The sequence below is a fragment of the Amphiprion ocellaris genome, chromosome 8 (assembly GCF_022539595.1).
Source record: "Amphiprion ocellaris isolate individual 3 ecotype Okinawa chromosome 8, ASM2253959v1, whole genome shotgun sequence".
Lineage (NCBI taxonomy): Eukaryota > Metazoa > Chordata > Actinopteri > Pomacentridae > Amphiprion > Amphiprion ocellaris.
Genome location: NC_072773.1, coordinates 31,202,265 through 31,215,576, shown reverse-complemented (window position 1 = coordinate 31,215,576; position 13,312 = coordinate 31,202,265). Strand labels below are relative to the sequence as shown.

General features: G+C 42.5%; 1 protein-coding gene across 2 annotated transcripts in view; it reads left to right on the top strand.

The window, feature by feature from the left end:
* Positions 1-871: 871 nt before the first annotated feature.
* Positions 872-13,312, top strand: part of znf385a (zinc finger protein 385A) — a 63,834-nt gene continuing 51,393 nt past the window's right edge. Inside the window, exons 1-2 of one of the 2 annotated variants that reach the window (XM_023297155.3) lie at positions 874-1,090; positions 7,829-8,076. In XM_023297155.3, coding sequence (XP_023152923.1) covers positions 8,067-8,076 — 10 coding nt within the window. In that variant the 5' untranslated portion in view covers positions 874-1,090; positions 7,829-8,066. Of the gene's footprint in view, positions 1,091-7,828; positions 8,077-13,312 lie in introns of both variants that reach the window. The other variant, XM_035942380.2, reaches the window with a different exon arrangement.

Sequence of the window (13,312 nt, the reverse complement as noted above, 5' to 3'; positions counted from 1 at the left end):
TGCTGCGAGGGACAGCTCTGGTCCTCAGTGTGTCTCTGTAACTCGAGCCCTCAGGCCCTGGGTGCTGAAATGTGCTTACAGCTGTAAACTGCTGTCCTTTTCCCCTTCTAACCTATCTTTCTGCAGACTGCCCGGGGGGGTGCTAAGACGCAGTGCGCCCGCATGTAAGGCTGAGAGAGCGTGTTGCCTTTTTTAACTGCAAGTGCATCGTACTCTAATGGTTAGCTGCACTCTGGGAGGTGATGTTGTGGAAGGAGCAGGCCTGGAGCGAGCTGTTCTTCTTCTGTTCATCTTGTGTCACATCGTAGCAGCTCCAAGTTGTCTGCATGGTGGGTGGCTGCTTACTGCAGACTAGCATTTACCCATGAATTTCCGCATGTGCGTGCTACTGTTGTCACTCAGCATTTTTCCATACGTTCAGAATTTTCGCTGTTTTTCTACACTTTCTCGACATCGATGCACTGAGATTTGTTGCTGTGTCTGCAGACGATTAGGAATTTGTTTTTTTCCATTTCGACAGAGAGTTAGAGAATTCCCTCCACGTGCTGCACCACAGATCATCTCTTCATAGGTTAATGTTTCTCTTCCCTCTGTGTGCCGAACATCACATATTACTCCTCATGCCTTCGTTGACATTTGACTCCTTTTCCTGCCCTCCCCAGCCTCCCTGTTACAGCGTTCAACAGTCTGCCCTCGCCTTCTTATGACACCACTGCCCTCACTTATTAAGGCCTGCCAAGATTAGCTGCTGGAATCTCCTGCTCTAGCTTTGTTTTCACACAGGCCTGAGACTGCGAGAGAGAGAGGGAGGAGGGAGGAGATATGATGTGGAGAGGTGGAAGGGAGGTGACAGAGGTGTAAGCAGTATCTATGTCCACATGTCCTTTGCGTTGCAGTTGTGCTGTTTGCTGCTCTTGGACTCAGATTAATGAGAATATCATCATTTTTCTTTCACCTGAGAAGCAGCAGCTAGTTTCCTGTTGGGAAGGATTTAACACAGGAAATAGTTACTTCCCCATTAGCCAGTGTTGGAGATTGGACTCAGTGAAAAGATCAGCAGGAGAAGAGGTGTAGTCAATGTGGAGCACAGGTAAGAAATGGACCTATTACCATCTACTGCTGTATCTGCGCGCTTCCATTTAACCCTTGTGTCGTCCTGCGGGTCAAAATTGACCCGTTTTAAAGTGTGAAAATGTGGGAAAAAAATACATTTTCACAGTGAAATTTTTGATGTCCACATTTTCAACATTTTTGGGAAACTTTTGAACATTTTTTGTTGGAAAAAAAAGAAATGTTTAAAAAAAATGTTTAAGAACATTCACAAAAAAATCAACCAAAATCCAGCGAATTTCACTGGATTTTGGTCGATTTTTTTGTGAATGTTCTTAAAGAAAGTATTAGAAGTTTTACTGATATGTATGTAATCACTTTAGATATTTTTTGAGATTTTTTGGAAGATTTTTACACATTTTTTGAAAATATTTACAAGAATTTTCTTGCCAAAATTTGGGGGATTTTTTAAATAAAACTTTTAAGGGAAATTTTGAAGGAATTATTGGAATTTTCTTCCGGAAGGTTTTGCAAATTTTCAGAAATTTGGGGATTTTTTTTGCTGAATTTTGGATTTTTTTTTCAGACAAGGAAATCATATTTTTTACTGCCTGTAAATGAAGACAACAGGAGGGTTAAAATGATGCAGTTATGTTCCCTGTGGGGAGTAAATTTTACATCCTGTACACTGGATTCTTTGTTTCATTCTGACTCTCATGTTTGTGATTATTGTGTGAGTTTTGATTTAGTCTGGAGGAAGAATTGACAAATATGTGTGTGCATGTGCATGAAAGTCACTGGCACTCATTCTTGGCTCAACTATACATGTATTTGTGGAACTGAAACTGTCCTGACAGCTCCACCTGTCTTCTGCCACATCACCCGTTCAGGCAAAGCTGATCTTATTTTGTGTGTGCATGCAGGCATGATAAATGAATGTTTGTGTTAAAGTTGTTTGTTAGAATAAAACAGGATGAAAATGACACGCTGTTAAAATGAAGTCTAAATTTCGGGGCTGGGATGTGGTTGACCCTTTTTTATTTTCACTCCCAGCTGAGGAATGTCTGAGCTGCAGAAACAGACTATGATCTGGAGAGAAGATGATTACTTTGAATTGCTGTGTTCTAAAGAACACTTTGTGATAATAAGTTGAAACGTGTCAGTTTGTAGCAGAATAATGGGACGGGTCATAGCCAAGTTTCAACAAGTATGAACTGCAACCGGTTAAGGTGCAAATGTGGGATTTGAACATGGGTGGAAAGAAAGACATCCTGTCCTCTGGTGCTGGTGTTAAAATGTCAGGGATGTGTGAGAGTGTGACAGTCAACATCAACATTCTCCATCTCTGTAGAAAAGTGTGGATTCACAGCACAGGCACACCCACCTGTGTACACACATCTACAGATCCCCACAGAATGCAAAGTCTCCCTTTGGCTTTCTGTAAATCCAATTAAAAACCCGTAAAGATTTATTGACGTGACGGTTAGATCTAAAAGATGTTGCCAAAACAGAAACAATGAATCACACATGCAATAAATACATGTAAAAGAAGTGATAACCAGTGGATCAGTAAAAGAATTTGGGAATTTGGGAAACATGCAGCTTATTTAACTAAAAATAAAGAATAAAAATGAAGGCATGTGTTTATTATGACAAGCTGGAGTTGTAGTATAATCTCTTCTTCTGTAATGGAAAATACTAGATTTTTTTTGCATACTTTATCTTTAGCGATTGACGGAAAGACTCTGTGTCATAGTCCCCACACTGTTATTTCTACCAGCCATTCAAAAATCTTATCCCTCCTGAATTATTTGTGTTTTCTGAGGGAAAAATATGCAAGAACCGCACTATGCTGCTGTTCGCATTTCCTGCACATATCCCAGCCTTGATCGATATTCTAAATTTAGTGTGATGATTCTCCCTCACAGTTGCAAAGTGATATGCTTGTCAGACTTGCAGGCTCAGGCCGGTTCAAGGGGAATGTAGAGGTAACGTGTTCATACTGAACAGACTTGCTTGTTTTGTGATGTACGTTCAGCTCGTTAGTCGGTACAGACGACTGCTTTTTTCTTTAACATCTCAAAAAAATAATAAGCTGTGATTTATTGTGTTGACACCTGGTTCATGCCTGACCAATCCACCTCTGACCTTTTAATAGGCAGCCTCTAAATTCACCACCACAGTGCCAGGAGACAACCAAAGCGTAATATATGACCCAGGTGCAGGACTGTGTATCAGCAGAAAGCTTTTTCATTTCACCATGCAAGGAATATCTAAAAGGAAAAAGGGCAAACTATTATTTCTGGAAAGTCACACAGTGCCTGCAGGCCCAGGCTCATGAAATATGACTAGAATTTATGATCAACAAAAGTTGTATTTTGACACTGAGTTTGAGTTCTTGTAAGGAAGTGAGTTACAGTCAGTCTGGCAAATTTCAATAAGCACAGATTTACTGTGTATTTTCCCTGCAGGGAAGAATAAAGAGGAAATATCTTAGCGATATTTGAATTGGCGACTTTTAAGTGCTCTCTGCTTCAGGTTTGATATATCTCTCACAGGCTATTGCTGGACATCAGACGGACAAATTCTTGTACGTCTTTCATACTCGGCAGTCATTCATTTTGTATTTGACCTGCTGCACTCAGGCTCTGAGCACTTTGCCAAATTCATCATTCTGCCGATAAAAACGGTGTCAGTAAGAATACCGTCCTCAGCAGCTCTGTCTGTTGTATAGATAGTTTTCCGCTTGAGTAAGGTATATGTGATTATGTTTGACAGACCATCAATACTGTAACCAGCTGTGTCTCCTGTCTGGGTTGGTTCCCTTATTTACCCCTGTGTGTGTGTTGACATGGCTTAAAGAAGATATTACCCTCTCACTTTACATGGGATCGTCTTACATTATGGAACCTTTCCACGCCGCTGTTTTGTAGCAGGGTCGGGAATCCATCTCTTTGACAAATGGATCATGTGTTGACAGGCAGACACCAACAGGGGGCAGCACAAGCTAACCACTTATTGCCATCTGTTCTCTGTCTACCACCAAAAAACGCTGGTCCTCACATGTTTACCATTTATTTTAGGGTTAACACTTTGTTTCAGTGTTAGAATCTGGCTCACTTTGAAGTTATGTTAAAGTCAACAGTTGATACTTAAGGTCAACATTGGTATAAACATCCATGGTGTGAGTTTGAGTAAACAACTTGCCCTAACAAGTGACAAAAACAAGTGTGTGTATGTGCAGGTGAATGCAGAGGCGACTCACAGGTAATACATGCTGGTCAAACTCACTAATCTTCCACAAACTCGCCGTCATCTCATGAAATGACAGGTATAAACACACTGGGCAAAACAACACAACACAACCGAAAATGCAACATTTTAGAAAGCACAAGAACAAACCACTAAAACATGTAATTTTGGAAAACACACTTCTTAGACACAACTGAAACTCAACAAAACAGAGAGAATATTAACAAACTTGAAATTATAATGTTTGAAAAAATAAAATAAAATGAGATAAAAAAAAAACAAAATTAAAAAATGACATTTTAGAAACAATGACGTTGCTTTTTCGTACAGACAGTGTTACTGTTGGTGTATGTACTATAATGTGATTTGTTTTCTCTGTTGTACATGCTGTGTAGTAGAATAATTCATTTTAGTTATTTTGTTGATTTTATTAAGCATTAAGTGTCTGTTGATCAATGCAAATGAGCTATATATGAGCCAGCATTTAGCCTAGAAATTTAAGTTTAATTTCTTGGCCAAAAAAAATGCATACCACTAAAAACTTAAAAAAAAATACATATATACTACAAAATTGTTATAGAAAAATATGAAACACTTTATTTTATTGGTCAAATGTGTAAATAACATAATAATTGCCCTAAACTCTTCCCTAAAAATGTGTTTGTAAATTGGTACTTTTATTTTGAAAAATAGAAACGCGCTCAGGTACTACACTTCCAATTAGTTTCATATAATTGCTGGTGTAATAAACAGATTTTTTTCTCAGCAAATCAGCTGAATGTCCATCATCATCTTCTACACACATATATAAAGAATAATAATAAATGAAGGATTTAAATGAAGCATCTCTTTGAAGGAAAATCCCCTTTCCCTTGTAATTTTTACTGCATTACACTGTTTTAAAGAAATGTTCTTAGAAAATCATTTATAATTACAGAAATGTACAATTAAGGACTATATTCTATTTCTCCCATCATTTTTTGAAGAGACCCGGTTGAGTATAATACCTCTAGCAAATCAACTGGACGGCAAATGAAATAATGTCAGTTCATTATCCATTTATCCTGGTCCCACGGAGGCCATGATGGCTTCCTGTCCAGAGGTGACTGGGATCAGCTGAGGTCATCTTCAGTATGATGATCTGTAACCGCTGGCAGACAGAGGAACCTAATAGCCCAATTTTCCTCCCCCTCCTGCTCACGTACCTGTCCAGTAAGGCCATCTGTCCTCTCCCCAGTGGCCCTCACCCCTGTCCCCTCACTCCTCTCCCATGCCTTGTCCTCCCTTCTCCGTCTTGCCTATAGATGATACGGGATCTCCATGCTCCGATTTCACCCTCTCATCATGACATCCATTAAAGTGGCGCTGGGCCCTGGGCCCCCGTTGGCCCGACAGCACATTAGCACTCGGCCCATTGAACGCCAACAAGGAACGACTCTGAATTATTGATACCAACACAACTAATGAGGAAACCTTATCTCAGCTCTTTTGCCGACACAAACACACACACGCACACACACACAAATGCTCAAGGAACAACTTGCACACACAGCTTTATTAATAATAACTATTTTTCCAGTTGCTAGTGTCACATTTTCAAAAACTAATGTTCTCAGTTTTCAGTCCATTTCCTGCAGACACATTGTGTTTGTGTGGTTGATCCAAAGACCCACAGGCTCAAATTCCTTTTACTAATCTTTCTGTTCATTATTCTAAGTAATTAGTTTGATTGCCACTGCATGTGTTGCATCTAAGTGAAGTCATGTCAGCAGGAAGATTTTGTGTGCACCTTTGGTAAGAGCTACCATATGCTCCATAATACCAGCAGCTTTTAGTTAATGGATTTTATCCAAAGTTACAATCTGTGAGACTCTGTGTGGGTGTTTGTGGCCCTGAAGTCTGCCAGTGTTTACATACAGTGGCTTAAACGTATGCAGTGGAGTTGCCTTGCAGAGAGGTATTGGAGGTGTCAGCCAGCCTCCTTAGTATTCACTCCAACACCCTGTGACTCACAGCCTCAGCCTGAGAGCGTGAGAAGGGCGGTGGGGAGGTAGAGATAGAAAAGAAAAAGGGGAAGAGAGAGCAGGACAACAGGAGGCACTGTGAACATCAGGCAGCATTTTCTGTAGCCCCGGGCTCACGTGTTTGTATCTGTGTGTTTGCAAGCATGCCCGCCCAAGGGGATTAATTTTTTGACAGCTTTGTTAAGCCTTCTCTTAAGCGCTGAGCTTCTCAATAACATCGCGGCTGTGTGATTTTCAAAACGTCTCTCTCTAGCTACCCTCTGATTCCTCTTCACACGGGGAACTGGAGAGAGAGAGAGAGAGAGAGAGAGAGACTAGTGCTCGAACATGACAGCAGACATTGTTTGAATGGCTTCTTGGTGTGGAGGAAGTGGACCATAAGAAGCTGGCTGTGAAGCTGCTCTTCACTTAGTGACTGCATTGCTGTGGTCCACAGTTTCATTCTCTGCAGCACATCTCCTGTGTCCGACTCTGTCTGTCTCTGCATTCCGTCCTTCTGGTCGTCTCCTCTTGTCACTCCATGTCTCTTCATCCCTCTGTCAGTTTGTATTTAGTTTAATCTCTGCCCCTCCTTCTTATGCTTCCTCCGCTCTGTCGCTTTCCATTTCATCTCTCCTTTTTTTTGCTTGACATCTCCTCTCCCCCCCCCCCGACTCCCACTCACTCCCAGTCTAAATTCCATCCTTTTGAAGAAAACGCAAAGGTTGATGAAACGTGTAACCTTGCTCGGGTTAAGAGACGGAGGGAGAGAAGGGGAGAAGGACAAAGCCACACAGAGAAAAGGTTAATCCTCTAACAAGTCCACATACACATGGAGTCAAAGGACAGGGGGAGGGGAGTGGTAATAAACAACAAACGCAATATACAGATGTGCCAGTCGGGCTCTCGGTAAGGAGGAGACTGACGAGGAGAACGTGGCGAATGAAAGGCAGAAACAGTGGTTGGGGAGACGGCATTTTCAGTCAAGCTCTGTCTCTCCTTCATGACTTCCACTCTGCATGATGACAAGTGTCTGCCGCTGTTCCCATTGGTTGAGCCTGCCACCAATCAGAGCAGAGGCATGTAAGGTGCCTTTAGGTTATACCCAACCCCAAAAACAAGAAGCAGAGAGAGGGAGAGAAAGCCAGAGTGGGGAAGGGAGTGTGTTTTTCCCAGAGACCAAAGAAGGCGCTGACTTTAGAGCACACTGAAGACCTTCCATTTGAAGCTCCTTGTGAAATGATACAGTTGAAACTGCCTGTCAGCTGTTTGCTGGAGACCACTGCAATTCCTCCTGGCTGCTGTGGAGAAGAAGATCTTGGCTTTGTAGCCTCCCGCTGTGATTGGCTGTCACACTTTAGGCTCCCCCTCCTCTGTCCGTCTCTCTCTCTCTCCTCTGCTACTAACCACCTCCATACTGTCCTCAGGCTTACCTGAGCCACCACTGCAGAAACACTGGACCCCCTCCTCCATACACACACACACACACACACACACTCTCTCTCTCTCTCACACACATTCAGTTTTTCACCTGGAGAGGGCAGGCGCAAGGGATGGCATGTGCAGCAGCAGCAGCAGCAGCAGCAGCAGCAGCAGTCTCGTCTCCCATCTAGCGCTGCCTCTCTGAGTTGCCTCTTTCTGGAGAGTGGAGAGGAACTCTGAAAAGAGATTTTGGAGCCATTGTCCCTTGTCGAAAGCAGGAGAGACGGGGGCAGTGAGGGAACACTTGTCAACCCAGGGACACCCAAGGCAACACACAGCATGATTTTGGGTGAGTTGTCGCTTTTTTCGGTGCATGGGATTTTGGAGAGGTCAATCGTGTTGTTGTATCACTAATCCCTACTTGAACTTGGCCACCAGCAGCTCTTTATTAATAGTGTACTCTGCTTGGTTTCCATTCCACACAGACATCTGTCAATAGTGAGTGCTTGGACGAACCTTTAAATCATGGTTAGTGCTTGTAATTACGATAATAGTGTGCCATTAAAATGGCAGGTGTGAGTGATGACAGGGAAGGTCAAAGTGTTTGGAGCTGGACTGTGTCATTATTGGCTGTTTGGTCACATGACCAGACTCCACCATTCCCATGTTCTGTCAGAAGAGGTGAAGGGACAACGATGGCTCCAGTTCAACTCACTGATAACTGATGAAATGTAGTTTTATACAATTAGCTAAGACTAAATATATCAACTACATATGGATCTGTTTTGGCAATACCTAGTTTCTCACTAACCTGTCCTTATAACTCCCTTAATCGATGAGAAAACGCGCCATCAAATGAATGGCATTTTTAAAAGAACAAGATCCAGTATTACAATGAAGGGACAGTATAGCTTCCAGTTATTAAACATTGTTCTGAGTCAGCCCACACTTTGTTCTTTAGTATGTTGGTCTCATAGTGGTCATGTCAGAGAGGGGATTCTGTGTGGTCTGTGTGCTCTACATAGTGAGGCTGTACATTCATACAGAGAATGGGCTGCTGCCACTATAAGTCTAGTGATATGACCTGCCATGGGTGTGCTGCTCTTTGGATAGAATATGAGGAATGTGTGTGTGTGTTTAACAGGCAACGTGCTGCATGCCAGCTAGTGAAAGTGTTCTAGAGACTTCTAATTTGTGTACCGCCGTGTCTGTGAGACTGTGTGTGGTTTTTGTGTGTGTATTTGTTCTAAATGTGTGTGTGTGTGTGTGTGTGTGTTGCTATGTGCTCTGCTGGAGAGGCCACTTTGTTTTAACGCATGCCTGGGCTGATTCAGGCGCAGCTCTGCTCCTCTGCTCTCCCGGCAGGCATGTTTTTCAAGCAGACATCTTTAATGATTATGGGGAGCCATGTAGTCTGTGTGAGCAAGTTTGAAACGTGTGCGTCGACGAGTATGTATACCTGTAAGCTAAAAAGTAAAGAGAAGTTCACGTCTATCAGAATGACTGTAAAATGCAGAAGCTTTTTACTCTCTCAAGCTTGTTTCTTGTTGCATTACACTGACAAGTCATTTTTTGTTTTTGCATGCTGTATTTTTCCAGTTTTTGCAGCTGGCCAAAAGTGAGCAATCACCTGACTTGAGCCTCATTTAACAGTTAGACAAGTACTGTCTTGATCAGGGTGTAGGTGGTGGTAGCAGCAGCTGTAAATGATATTTGGCCAGGATGTGTTAACACCAGCATTTATCCTCATTCATTGCTCTTCTGCTGTCACAGACGAACTCACCCAGTGGTTTGCTTCAGGATAGCTATTTCAGTGTGTTTATTTTGACTGTTCGGCACTACAGTTGCGCTAGAAGTAATAAAACATGGAATGCAACTTCTGTTGTGCTGCACCGTGAATTATGCCTTTGCAGAAACACTGAATGCTGTCAGTGTTTGCTGCATATATGGCAGATTTCTTTTAATATCAGGCTGACTGGTGTTTAAACAGTGATAATGACTGTAGCGCAGGAATACCAAATCTGTGTGTTTTTCATCACATCTAATGGGTTGTTAAATTTTCCCCCTTCACACCTGCCAACAAAGCTGACCTAGACGTCTCCTTATTAAGTTGTCACTCGGATAGGTATCTTCCATTATTTCTGTCTGAACATTGAGATTTTCCACCACCTAACATTCTGCTCCATTTGCATGATGATGTGACCACTGAGTGATTTGACATTTCTTGCCTTCCTCGTCTGAAAAGGGTAATGTCATTGTAATGACCTTTACGATTCTGGCGCTGGTTGATCTCGACCTCCAATCAGCAAATTTCCTGATTCAGCTTGCTGATACACATCTGCTAGGTTGTGATAACATGTCTCTGACAAATGGCGGTATATATTGTTTTAAAAAAAAAAAAAAAAAATGCGATTTAAACAAAATGCCTGCGCGGTATGTGTACAGTGTGAGTATCCCTGTGTAAACCGCATGCTTCACCAACTGTGTCTGCACGGCTATGAGTCTTTTCCTATGCTTTGTTTACGATGACCTTGAGCAAATAACCTTTTACAGTGCTGCTCTGTCCTTGATGTTGTGATCACAAGTCTCTGGTACCCAGCTTTGTAAGCATTCTCTGGCCCTGGCACAGGTCTTTGGCCGACGTGATGGCGATGACAGTCCTGACGCTGATAATGGCAGTGGATGTGTGGCTGTGCTGTACAGCGTGCGCTACACAAAGCCACGGGCAGCCTGACATGGGCTCTGCACCAAGTTATGGGTATGGGGCTGCTGCTGCTGCTGTGAGCGTTTGTGTATTAAAGTGTGTGTCTGTGTTTGGACAGAGAACAGAGTGAAATAGCGAGAGAACAATGGCAAGCTAATAGAGAACATGATCACTGGGCTCCTGTTGACGTACAGCCTCTCAATCGTCTATGGTGTCATCGTGATCGGCCGCCATGTTGTCTAAAAAAAAAAAAAAAAAAAAAAAAAATCCTTTCAGCTCCCCGAAGCCTGGAGGGAGCCCATGGTGTAGGATTCACTTTTAGATAAGATGTGTCTGTAACTTCCTTTCATTGTCACCTGAAGTGCTTCATGAAAAATCCATTTTGTGAGCGTCATCTCAAAGTTTTTGGGGAAGTCTCAGTAATGTCACCATCAGTTCATGTTTGTAAGTTGTTTCATGTCTCATCTGTCTTGTCTGTTTGAGTCAGGCCTGACCTCCCGAGCTCAGGGCCGTGCAGTCTATCTGTCTCTTTGTCTTTGTGTTTGTGTGCCCACTCTGGCCTCATCTGTCTTCATAAAGTGTGTCTCTCAGTTGACCTGTCTGCATAGCTATTGCTCATTCCATTCACCTGGCTCTCCAGCCCCCACCTTCCTCTGACAGTCTGCACACACTCACCTGGCTGCAGAGGTCAACTCAAAGCGACACCAGGGGAATATGTCTTTAAGCAGATCAGCAGTTTTCCTCCCATTTTCTCCATGACTGCTCTGCTCTCTTTGTTTATGTCAAAGTGACACGCTAAATTATAATTCTTTAATGAGGCAGATATTTGGTATGCGCAGCACAGTTTGTCCCTTTAGGCTTCGCTGCAACTCCAAGTTATAACTGGAATGCATCAGTGCAGCTGAAACTTGAGAATTCTGCAGGGCCATTTTCTAACATTCTGCACATTTTCCAGCAAGTGGGCCACTGGCTTCAAATTTCACCGTGACGTTTTGCAGAATATCCCAATTCCTCTCAGTGGGAATATTTTTTCTGGCAAGCATGAGGGTGGCGGTGACATAGTGCTGCGTGATGTGTGTGTGTGATGAGCAGCTCACTGCACTTGACCCAGTTCACCTTTCAGTAGCTGCTCTATGTGGGGAGGCTCTGAATGAAAGACTTACTCCCATGATCATAATTAGAAGAGGTCAGGAGTGACCTGGGATGTAAGATTAATGTGACAGTCATCTGTAGGGAGACTGCATTATGTGTGTGAGTGCAAGACGATGTGGGTTTATCTGAGGGTAGAAAGAGCAGAAGTGGCAGCTCTCTTTCCTTTCTCTCCTCTTTCTTTTAAGTGTGGCTCACTACTGGTTTGTGGAGATCCCTCCTCAGTCAAAAAGCCACTATAACAGGTCTCTTCCCTTCTTCCTCACCCTCCCTCACTTTTCTCTATTGCTCCATTTGTTTATGCTGGAGTGACTGTGTGTCAGCAGGCTGTCAATACTGTCTGTAAGAGACTCTAATGAATAGGCCTGTTATTGGACTGGTGGGAAGGCAACCTATTGTGTCTGTAAATGCATCTGTGTGTGTGTGTGTGTGTGTGTGTGTGTGTGTGTGTGTGTGTGTGTGTGTGTGTGTGTGTGTGTGTGTAGCACTGCAGAGCAGAGGGAGGTGGAGGTGTCTGGTCCTCTGACTCCCACTGCTCCACCGGTCTCACTGCAGTGCCCTCCATCAAAGACCGCTCACCAGAACGTAAAGGCCCGAATGACGCAAGAGTATGCACCATTTCATTTTGTGAATTAGCGTGATGAGGTCTTTTTAAATTCGGATGTAAACACGGCTCATTTTTTCTGCACATGCGTACACTTGAATAAAATGTACTGTTTATGACATGCACACCAGTGCAAACACCTGCCACCAGCAAAAGCCTGGTGTGGCGGCTGCTGCTGCTGCTGCTGCTCTGAAGCACAAAAATGCACCTGTGTGTGATTATGGTGTCACATTAGTGCATTCACCAAGGCAGCCTGGCTCACTACTTACTGGGAATCCTGGGGCTACAAGACACCTGGGAGTTGAAGCCTGGAAAATGTTGTGTATGCTTCAACAGTCAGTGTGATCACAGAGTGGAAAGAGGAACAGATGATTCTTCACACTGCAGCTCTCTGGTGTTTGCAAAGAGCCTTTGTTGCCTTTATCATGCAGAACACTTACTGTCTTCTATTGTTCTGGTGTCTCTGCAATACTTGTAATCTTTAATTCTGATCTATCTTATTGATTTTCAATTTCCCTTTGCTGTGATGAATGTTCATGCATTGTGTTATGCTGTCATTCTTGGGATCTTAGGAGACACGGATATGCGTACTTGCATGACATTGCACAGGTGCACTCTTTTACCCATATCAGTTTTAACCCTCCTGTTGTCCTCATTTACGGGGACCAAAAAATATTGTTTCCTCCAATCCAAAAATTCAGCAAAAAAATTACCCAAATTTCTGAAAATTTGCAAAACCTTCAGGAAGAAAATTCCAATAATTCCTTAAAAGTTTCCCTTAAAAGTTTTATTTTAAAAAATCCCCTAAATTTGGCAAGAAAATTCTTGTAAATATTTTCAAAAAGTGATTAAAAATCCTCCAAAAAAATCCTAAAAATATCTAAAGTTATTACATATATATCAGTAAAACTTCTAATATTTTCTTGAAGAACATTCACAAAAAAAATCAACCAAATTCCAGCGAATTTCGCTGGATTTTGGTTGATTTTTTTTTGTGAATGTTCTTAAGAAACATTTTTAACATTTCTTTTTTTCCACCAAAAAATATTCAAAGATTTCCCAAAAATGTTGAAAATGTGGACATCAGAAGTTTCACTGTGAAAATACGTTTTTCCCCCCACATTTTCA